The 8247-nt window shown below is 62.2% G+C and overlaps 4 protein-coding genes across 10 annotated transcripts in view; 2 read left to right on the forward strand and 2 right to left on the reverse strand.

Moving 5' to 3' along the window:
• JMJD8 (jumonji domain containing 8) overlaps positions 1 to 2005 on the forward strand; it is a 2472-nt gene extending 467 nt beyond the window's left edge. Inside the window, exons 2-8 of one of the 3 annotated variants that reach the window (XM_015591099.2) lie at positions 287 to 335; positions 413 to 509; positions 594 to 662; positions 759 to 878; positions 963 to 1030; positions 1107 to 1241; positions 1314 to 2005. In XM_015591099.2, the coding sequence (XP_015446585.1) occupies positions 287 to 335; positions 413 to 509; positions 594 to 662; positions 759 to 878; positions 963 to 1030; positions 1107 to 1241; positions 1314 to 1394 (619 nt within the window). In that variant the 3' untranslated portion in view covers positions 1395 to 2005. The remainder of the gene's footprint in view (positions 1 to 286; positions 336 to 412; positions 510 to 593; positions 663 to 758; positions 879 to 962; positions 1031 to 1106; positions 1242 to 1313) is intronic. The other 2 variants (XM_025048256.1, XM_025048257.1) reach the window with 2 other exon arrangements.
• On the reverse strand, positions 1445 to 3896 carry STUB1 (STIP1 homology and U-box containing protein 1). The gene is made up of 7 exons (XM_006914006.3): positions 3540 to 3896; positions 2859 to 3057; positions 2606 to 2771; positions 2324 to 2411; positions 2122 to 2178; positions 1915 to 2031; positions 1445 to 1843 (listed from the first exon to the last, which is right to left on the reverse strand). Exons 1-7 carry the CDS (start codon positions 3696 to 3698, stop codon positions 1718 to 1720), a joined length of 912 nt encoding a protein of 303 aa, XP_006914068.1. The 5' UTR covers positions 3699 to 3896; the 3' UTR covers positions 1445 to 1717.
• A 33-nt stretch (positions 3897 to 3929) lies between these two features.
• On the forward strand, positions 3930 to 5409 carry LOC102895088 (hypothetical protein). The gene is made up of 5 exons (XM_006914007.3): positions 3930 to 4212; positions 4283 to 4376; positions 4553 to 4712; positions 4896 to 5048; positions 5174 to 5409. Exons 1-5 carry the CDS (start codon positions 4085 to 4087, stop codon positions 5335 to 5337), a joined length of 699 nt encoding a protein of 232 aa, XP_006914069.1. The 5' UTR covers positions 3930 to 4084; the 3' UTR covers positions 5338 to 5409.
• Positions 5410 to 5554: 145 nt separating this feature from the next.
• RHBDL1 (rhomboid like 1) lies at positions 5555 to 8199 on the reverse strand. 5 transcript variants are annotated; one of them, XM_025048254.1, is made up of 7 exons: positions 7476 to 8163; positions 7014 to 7238; positions 6795 to 6943; positions 6563 to 6675; positions 6387 to 6487; positions 6250 to 6310; positions 5555 to 6169 (listed from the first exon to the last, which is right to left on the reverse strand). In XM_025048254.1, exons 1-7 carry the CDS (start codon positions 7764 to 7766, stop codon positions 5898 to 5900), a joined length of 1212 nt encoding a protein of 403 aa, XP_024904022.1. In that variant the 5' UTR covers positions 7767 to 8163; the 3' UTR covers positions 5555 to 5897. The 5 variants fall into 5 exon arrangements, with proteins under 5 accessions (XP_024904022.1, XP_024904021.1, XP_024904020.1 ...); XM_025048253.1 differs by having other exon boundaries at positions 6250 to 6487; XM_025048252.1 differs by having other exon boundaries at positions 6387 to 6675.
• Between the last annotated feature and the right edge of the window lie 48 nt (positions 8200 to 8247).

The following is an 8247-nucleotide window of genomic DNA, read 5'->3' on the forward strand; positions in this document are numbered from 1 at the left end:
CGGCGGTGGCGGAGGAGGAGCGCTGCACTGTGGAACGCCGGGCTGACCTCAGCTACGCCGAGTTCGTTCAGTAGTACGTGCGTCCTCCCGTACCGGCTACATTCCCCACGCCCGAAAACCTGTGCAGGAGCTTCGTCACCCTGGATCGATGGTGTCGCGCCCGTGTTTGACGGCGGTGTGCCCAGACTCCCAAGGCCGCCTCCCCCAAAACTCAAGCGAACTCGTGTGGGCGGGGTCGGAGGGGGGCACGAGTCAGACTCGACTGTGGCTCTGCCTTTCCTTCCAGCTATGCCTTCTCCAGACCCGTCATCCTGCAGGGGCTCACAGACAACTCAGTGAGTGCTTGTGCTCCTCCTGTCAATCTCTTGCCTGTGATAGGCTGGGCCCTTAAGTCCTTTCCCCACCCCCGCAGAGATTCCGAGCACTCTGCTCCCGCGAAAGGTTGCTGGCCTCATTTGGGAACAACGTGGTGCGGCTGAGTACTGCCAACACCTACTCCTACCAGAAAGGTGAGCTGCCCCTCCTTGTAGCCCAGCCTGCTTGCTGGCATCCTGAGCAGCACCAGCCAGTCCTGACCGGTCCTTTTCCTGCAGTGGATCTACCCTTCCAGGAGTATGTGGAACAGCTGCTGCACCCCCAGGATCCCACCTCCCTGGGTAACGGTGAGCCAGACTTGGGCAGCAGTAGGGTGGGGAGGAGGCACTCGGCACTGCCCAGGTGCCAGGATCCCTGTACCCTCCTGTGTTCTCTGCTGGCAGACACCCTGTACTTCTTTGGGGACAACAACTTCACTGAATGGGCATCACTTTTTCAGCACTACTCCCCACCCACATTCAGTCTGCTGGGTACCACTCCTGCTTACAGCTTTGGAATTGCAGGTGGGTGCCCTGCAAAATCAGACTGGGGGGTGGGGGTAGTGCAGATTGAGTTTGATCACCAGCTACTTGTTACTGACTCCACAGGAGCTGGCTCTGGTGTACCCTTCCACTGGCACGGGCCTGGGTTCTCAGAAGTGATCTATGGCCGCAAGGTCAGCACAGGGTAGTGGCTGCAACTTGGGGTTCATTGACCATAACACAGATTGACCTTGCTGCTCCTGCTCCCAGCGCTGGTTCCTGTACCCCCATGAGAAGACACCCGAGTTTCACCCCAACGAGACCACACTGTCCTGGCTCCAGAACATATACCCAGCCCTGACACCATCTGCACGACCCCTTGAGTGTACCATCCACGCTGGTGAGGTCAGTAGTTGGTAAGAGGGGGTGGGGCTGGGCTGAGGGCCCCAACTAAACCCTGTGCCCTACCCCATCCAGGTGCTGTATTTTCCTGACCGATGGTGGCATGCCACACTCAACCTTGACACCAGTGTTTTCATCTCTACCTTCCTTAGCTAGCCAGAGCAGGCAGCTGGCGAGCCCCGTCGCACACCAGCACACACCCCTACAACTGCTCACAGGTTTTATTACAGGGACAATGGTGGCAGAAGCGGCCTCAGCCCAACCCACCCTAGCCTGCTGTTTCTGGCTCAGAAGAGGGACAGGGGAAGCTCATGGCCTAACAGCAGAACTGATGGAGAGGATGGGGTAGGGACACCAGAGCAGGGATCCAGGGACACAAACTATGTACAGGGACTGGGGGAAAAAGCCCCAAGACCCAGGACCTCCTGGGCCAGGGTTCCAGGCTAGGTGGGGCAAGTAGCCCTCCCACTCTCCCTGCCTCAGTAGTCCTCCACCCAGCCGTTCTCAGAGATGAACGCATCGATGACCTCTTTCATGGCCAGGTTGGGAATGAGCTGTTCCTGGGTCAGGGGACTCCGGGTCACAGGATCAAAATGGCCCACGCGCTGCAGTGACAACAGGGTCAGAAGGTACTTAGTGGGCCTAAGCCCTGCCCCCAGCACCTGTGGGCCCTCACCTGCAGGTGCTCCTCGATGTCCTTTCGGTCATAGGTGATGCCACTAGGTGTGATGCATGGCTCCCGCATTAGCTCGAAGCTGATCTTACCACACAAATAGTCGGGGATGTCTCGCTTCTGCATCATACCAGGTCAAGTCAGGAACCAGAAAGGGGACACTGCTCCAATTCCTGCTACCCACAGGCCCCAGAGAACAGGACAACTCACCTTTCTCTTCTCATCCACTTGGGAAAAGAGCTCATCCATATCTGCTAAGTATTTGTCCTGCAAAAAACCGAGCATCCACACATGGGCCACATACTCCCTCTCCCTTCCCCAGACACGCACACAGACCCACTAGCCAGGGGCACCCTCAAGTCACATGCACACAAACACACACAGACCCACATGTGGGCCAGGGCACCCTCACGTGCTTGGCCTCGATGCAGGCCTGCTGGGCCCGGATGTGGCCATCGTCCTCATCACCCTCATGGTTCCGCTGACACTCTTCCAGCTCCCTGGGGTTTGACCAAGGAGCTGGTCAGAGACAGGTTGGCCAGGAAAGGTCAGATTCCACCCCACCCTCACGCTTGTTCAGGCCTTGTCCCCTTCTTTCTGTTCACCAGTGTTGGCTTTCATTAAATATTTGTGTTTCTGACTCAAAGTGCTGACTTGGGGGGCAGGGGTCTTGGGGCCTGCCACCACAGCCCACCTCTCACGCTCTGCCACAATGAGTCGTGTGAGGTAGGAGTGCAGCTCATTCTCTTGGTGGATGCGCCGCTCCTCGATGCTATTCCAGCGCTTCTTCTTGGCGATGCGCAGAGCGCTGGGGATGTCGTCCCCAAAGTTGAGCCGCTGCTCCTTAGCCAGATTGTAGGCTGAGGAAACAGGCTTCAGGTCCTCCTCTGGTCAGTCCACCCGCCCAGCCCCAGGCACCCTCATAACCAGCCAGCCTGTAAGCCTACCTCGCTGCAGGTTGGCGATGGCCTCATCATAGCTCTCCATCTCCAGCTGGCATTGCCCCAGGAAGAAGTGTGCCTTCACAGACTGCCCATCCAGCTCCAGGGCACGCCGGCAATCAGCCAGGGCCTGTTCATGCTGCTGCATCTTCAGGTAGCACAGTGCCCGGTTGGTGTAATACACCGCCACCAGGGGATTCCGGGTCTGGAGACCAGGGCCCGCCAGTCAGCAGAAGGGAGCGAGCTCAGCCTGTCCCTGTCCCAAGCCCTGTCCTGGCTTAAGGCCCATGGTTGGAATCAAGACACTAGGTTTCTTAGCTTCAAAGCTCCTAGGCCCTGAGGATGGGTGGAGGATGTGTCCTGGCCCTGAAGTCTGTCTGAACCCACCCTCCTGACTCGAGTACATTTTGTAAAGGTAAGTTTCCCAGACCTGTGGAGATCCCTGGCCCCAGGCCCTGCCGGCCTCAAGCGCCCTGAAGCTCCCACCCACCACAGTTCTCTGGCGAAGGGCTCGAGAGCTGGGGCCTCGGCCCTTTTGGAACGAGATCATCGTTGAGTTCTCAGAGCCCAAACGCCCCTCCCCCGAAAGACCAAGACCCTCCGAAGGTCCAGCGGGGAGAACCGGGCAGGCCCCGCCCCCTCGCTGGCCCGGACGCTGGTCCCCTCCCTCGGCTTGGGCGTACTCACGATGGCGCGGCCGTAGCAGGCCGCTGCCTCCGGGTACTTGCGGCCCACGAAGAGCCGGTTGCCCTGTTCCTTCAGCTCCTGCGCGCTCGGGCTCTTCTCGGGGCTTCCGCCGGCGGCGCCCAGCCGCGCGCTGCTCTCTTTCTCCTCCTTGCCTTTCATGGCGCCGCGCGGCACGGCCTGGGCTCCGTTCCCAGGCTCCGCGCCCGGCCCACCCTGTGCCCGCAGCCCGAGCCCGCAGCCCGAGCCCGCGATCCGCTCGGGCCCGGTCCAGCGATCCGCCACCGGAACTTCCGGCCCCGCGGGGAGGGGCTAGTGGGGCGAACGGACCCGCGCGGGTGGGCGGGGCCGCGCGTGCGCCTGACGCTCTGTGGGGGGGAGTGGGGCGGGAGGGAGTGTCTGCTCCGCGACGCGACCGCAGTCAGAAGAAGAGCCGAGGGCTGCTCCAGGTGGCTCCGCCCCTCGCATTCGCGGGTCTTCCTCCCAGAAGTTGGCCAAGCTCACGCCCCGCATCCTGTTTCGCCTCTTCCGAGGCCCAGCCCGTGAACATGGCGTCCGCCCGCGGGTTGTGGGGCTGTGAGGACCCGAGCCGCTGGGCCGCCATCCTGGCGCGCCACGAGGAGGTGGTGCGAACGCGCGCGGGCTCCCAGCGGCAACTAGAAGCCCTGGACCGATGGTAGGGCGGTGGAGGCATCGGTAGGGCGGGCTCCCCGTTGTCCGGACTCCCCGTCACCGCCCTTCCCCAGGTATCGAGAGGATTTGCCCGCAGCCATCGAGGGCCGAGCGGAGAAGCACGTGACACGAGACGAGCTGGAGCGGCTGCTGGCCTGGAAGCTGGCGGTGAGGGGCTTCCACGTGGGGGGCGGACCGTCGGCCGGCGGGCCCGCCCTCTGAGGTCGGGGCTTCCATTTGTGGGCGGCTCCTTGTGGCGTGGGGTGGAGCTCCCTCCTAGAGGCGGGCCCTCCTGTCCAGGTCCACCACCAGTGACCACCCCATCCGATTCGACTTGGCGGCAGAGGGGCCGTTTCCGGCCGCGCCTGCAACAGCTGGTGGCCACCAACCCCCCGGAGCTGGTGGTGAAGCGCTCCGCCGCTGCCTTCAACCTCCTGCCAGACATGCAGGCAGCGGTCACAGAATTGTGCGCCCTCAGGGATGTGGGCCCCGCCACTGCCTCGGGTTAGTTGGGAGAGCTATCACACCGGCGGGGTCGTGGGCGGAACCTGGCCTGTTAGTGTTTTTGTCTGTGATGTGGGCCAATAGCCACGTCCATGACACGGAGGGTCACTGAGAAATGGCATTTCACACTGAGGTTGTTCTGAGACTGGTGGTGTCTGAGTGCTGGCCCTTCACTACCCCCAGCGGTCCTGGCTGCTGGAGCTCCTGAGGTGGCAGCCTTCATGTCTGATGAGGCCGTGTCCTCAGTTCCTGGCCTGCCAGCCCTGCAGTACACTCTCAAACACTACTTGCTGTACCTGCGCCAGGTGCAGGAGCGTGCCACAGCCCTAAATGGAGGTGAGGGGACTGTTGGTGGGCTAGGAGGGTATCCAGAACTTCCATCAGGGTGGAATGTGCAGAGCTGTCCTGCAGGGCAGGGTGGTCAGTGCCCTGGGCCCCAGACTCCCTCTGTGCCTCCCCAGGTAGTACCTCAGGGTTGTGGACCGCTCATCGTGTGGAGACAGCATTGTGGACCTGGGCTGTGGGGCAGAAGCTGTGCCCCCATCTGCTGCCCAACCTCAGCCCCAGCTCGGCCACCCCTGAGGATACCAGGCCATCCAAGAAACACAGGACCCAGGCCAACTGAACTTGGCTGTGGCTCAGGACCTGCTCACCTGCTGTGTGACTGCAGAAGCTCAATAAATGCCTGCTAAACTCACTTCTGACCATGAGGCTTACAGTTTCTCCCCAAGGGATCCCACCTCCGATATAGACACACCTCATACCAAGTACAGAGGAGCAAAGGAGAATCCAGGTTGCCTGTACAGAGGAAAGAGCCCTCACAGGCCACTCAGCGAGTGAGGGGGAGGCCAGACTAGCCCCCAGAGCCCTCGTACAGCCACCTGGTGCTGTGTAAAATATTTATTCATTCTCCAAAAAGGCTCAGACTGTTAGTCCTGGGGGGAAGGCTGGGACAGGGTCTCCTCTGGGGTCACCCTGGGAACCTCCACCACCCGGCTTGGCCCAGCTGTCCTAACCCCACTTCCCCAAGGCCTAGGATGGGGCCAGGGCTGGTATAAGGCTTAGCCTGAATTCAGTGGGCCACAGGGGCCACCTGCCCTCATGGGACAGGCAGCCTCTAGAGATACATTCACAGAGGGCAGACATGCAGGCCACCCCCTGGCCCATGCGTCCCCCGGGAGTCCATCAGGGTGGCGGGGGGATGTGGGCACCCAGCAAGTCATAGGCGAAGACATTCCAGAAGATGGCGAAGAGCAAGAAGGTGCCATAGGCAAGCAGCACCACCCACCAGCCGCACTGGTCCCGCAGGCGCTCCTCGTAGCTGCGCAGGATGGTCAGGCCCATGCTGACCCCCACCACGGCACCAGCCAGATGTGCCATGAAGCTGGGCTGTGGGCCCGAGGCAGGCAGTGGTGGGGAGAAGCGCAGCCACACAGCCCGGCCCACCTCGGAGCTCACTGCAGAGGGAGGTGGCAGGTGGAAGGCACCTGGGCCATGGGCTGAGCCTCCCCACCCAGCCCCCCAGTCCCCTACTTACTGCACACTAGGGCCAGCACCATCCTCAGCAGCTTGTAGGGACACCTCATCCCAGCCCAGTTCTGATGGGGTGTGAGAGAGGCTGTGAGACAAGCCTTGTGGGCCCCTCCCCACACCCCACCTCGGCCGTCCTATTACCATGACGACGTTAGCCAGGTGTGCAGAGCACAGAGCGTAGACCCCGCCGGAGCCCCCCACCACAGGAGCCCGCATGTCAGTAATAGAGACAGTCAGGGAGCCTGTATAAAGCAAATGGAAAGCTGTGAGAGTGAGACCCACAAGTGAGGTGGCCAGGGGGTACACGCCTGCCTCACCTGCCAGCACACCAGCCAAGTAGAGCAGGCTGATGCGGAGCAGGCCATGCACCATCTCCAGGGGCACCCCGATCATCAGCTGCAGAAGAGCGTTGAACCCTAGCTGTTCCAGCCTGGCCATGTGGGGGCAAGCAGGTATGAGGGTTGAGATCAGCCATCAGGCCCCCAGCCCTAGCCTCAAAGTGCTAAAATCTGATTCAATCCGGGGTACTGGAAGTGGGCCCCCACTCACCCGACGTGCATGAACATGTAGGTAAGAAAGCGCCAGGCCCGAGCTCGGTGGCCAGGGTGGTACACAAGGGGGCTCTTCATGTACTCGGGGTGGTAGGTCTGCAGCACCCACTTGTTGAGGCGGGCCCCATAGCACAGGAACACAATGATCTGGGAGAAATGAGCATTAGAGCCAAGCTAGGCCAGGCCAGGGATGCAGGAGGTGAATAGGTAGGCTCACCTGGGCAAGGGTGACTGAGGCCATAAACACAGGAGGTGGGCAGCTGCGATGCCGGTAGAAGTACCAGTGGCGGTCTACCTCTCGGGGCAAGATCTCGTAGGCCACATAGCGCACGAACCGTTTGTAGACACCTAGGCCCGGTTCATCCAGCAGCCCATCCTGGGGCAGCGCCCGCTGTCCATTGGCGATGGCTCGCTTGAAGCTGCTTGAACGCTTGCTACTGATCTGGCGGGGGGGTAGGGGTGAACGAGAAGGGGGGGGCTAAGCATGGGACCTTGTATTCCCTCCGCTACCTACATGCCCCACCTGGTCCACCCAGCTCCTCACAGGATCTGAGGCCCTCCCCGCTGCAAAGGGAAAGGCAGGGAAGAGGGGCTGCCTGCCCACCCAAGTCTAGCCAGGGCACTGTACTGGCCAAGGCCTGGAACCCCGCCCCGGCTGCCCACCCACTGTGGCACTGACCAGGTCCACCAGCTCCTGGTAGCAGACCTGGCCCCGATCGTTGCTCTGGGCCAGGGCCACCAGCATGTCCAGCTTGGCTGGGTCCAGGGGCAGCTCATGGCTGTGCACCAGGCCAGTGAAGGTGTCCGCACCGATGAAGCCGGTGTTCTCAGGGTCCAGCTGCTGGAGTGGGGTGGAACCACCCGCCAAGGCCTGAGGGTGGGCCCGGCCCACAGACCAAAGGGCTGGGCCAAGCCAGCTGGGAGATGCAGTCTCCCAATACCCTCGGGTCAGGCTTCTGTGCCCTGACATGGTCCCAGAAGCTATCAGGGCACTGGTGCTTGGGTTCCAGGACGCCAGGGATCTCCCCACCGCATTTTCACCCTGCCCATCCTAGAAGGGTAGGGCCAAGGTCTGAGGACTATCGCCCTCACCTCCCGCCCCTCGCTAGGCGTCTTGGTCTGGCTCACCCTCTCCTGGGGTTTCAGGCAGCGGGACCAAGGTCCTGCAGGAGGGGCCTTGGGGGAGCAGGAGAGAGCAGGGGCGGGACTGGGGCTCTATGAGCTCGGTTCCCCGAGCGCAGCCCAACAGCGAAGGGCCGCGGCGGGGGCGGTGCCGGCATCCCTCCTCCCCACGCACCTGCTCCTGGATAAGCTGCAGCAGTGAGCTTCTGTCCATAGAGCCAGGCCGGGCTCAGGGCCGGGGTCGGCGGCCGTGGCCGGGAGGGGCTGCTCTGCGGACAACTCCGCTCCGCCCCAGCCCGTGTGCTCCGCCCGCCCGCTCCGCTCCGCAC

The sequence above is a fragment of the Pteropus alecto genome, unplaced genomic scaffold (genome assembly GCF_000325575.1).
Source record: "Pteropus alecto unplaced genomic scaffold, ASM32557v1 scaffold44, whole genome shotgun sequence".
Lineage (NCBI taxonomy): Eukaryota > Metazoa > Chordata > Mammalia > Chiroptera > Pteropodidae > Pteropus > Pteropus alecto.

What these genes read in the sequence shown, in the direction of transcription:
- STUB1 (XM_006914006.3), bottom strand. Translation starts at nt 3,698, where the DNA reads ATGAAAGGCAAGGAGGAGAAAGAGAGCAGCGCGCGGCTGGGCGCCGCC. An exon ending in CCTGCTACGGCCGCGCCATC is followed by an intron (nt 3,058 to 3,539) that starts GTGAGTACGCCC and finishes CCTGGTCTCCAG; the next exon opens with ACCCGGAATCCCCTGGTGGC. An exon ending in CCTGCATCGAGGCCAAGCAC is followed by an intron (nt 2,179 to 2,323) that starts GTGAGGGTGCCC and finishes GGTTTTTTGCAG; the next exon opens with GACAAATACTTAGCAGATAT.
- LOC102895088 (XM_006914007.3), top strand. Translation starts at nt 4,085, where the DNA reads ATGGCGTCCGCCCGCGGGTTGTGGGGCTGTGAGGACCCGAGCCGCTGG. An exon ending in TGCTGGCCTGGAAGCTGGCG is followed by an intron (nt 4,377 to 4,552) that starts GTGAGGGGCTTC and finishes ACTTGGCGGCAG; the next exon opens with AGGGGCCGTTTCCGGCCGCG. An exon ending in GGGCCCCGCCACTGCCTCGG is followed by an intron (nt 4,713 to 4,895) that starts GTTAGTTGGGAG and finishes CACTACCCCCAG; the next exon opens with CGGTCCTGGCTGCTGGAGCT.
- RHBDL1 (XM_025048251.1), bottom strand. Translation starts at nt 7,766, where the DNA reads ATGTCAGGGCACAGAAGCCTGACCCGAGGGTATTGGGAGACTGCATCT. An exon ending in ACCAGGAGCTGGTGGACCTG is followed by an intron (nt 7,239 to 7,475) that starts GTCAGTGCCACA and finishes CCCCCCCGCCAG; the next exon opens with ATCAGTAGCAAGCGTTCAAG. An exon ending in CCTCAGTCACCCTTGCCCAG is followed by an intron (nt 6,944 to 7,013) that starts GTGAGCCTACCT and finishes CATTTCTCCCAG; the next exon opens with ATCATTGTGTTCCTGTGCTA.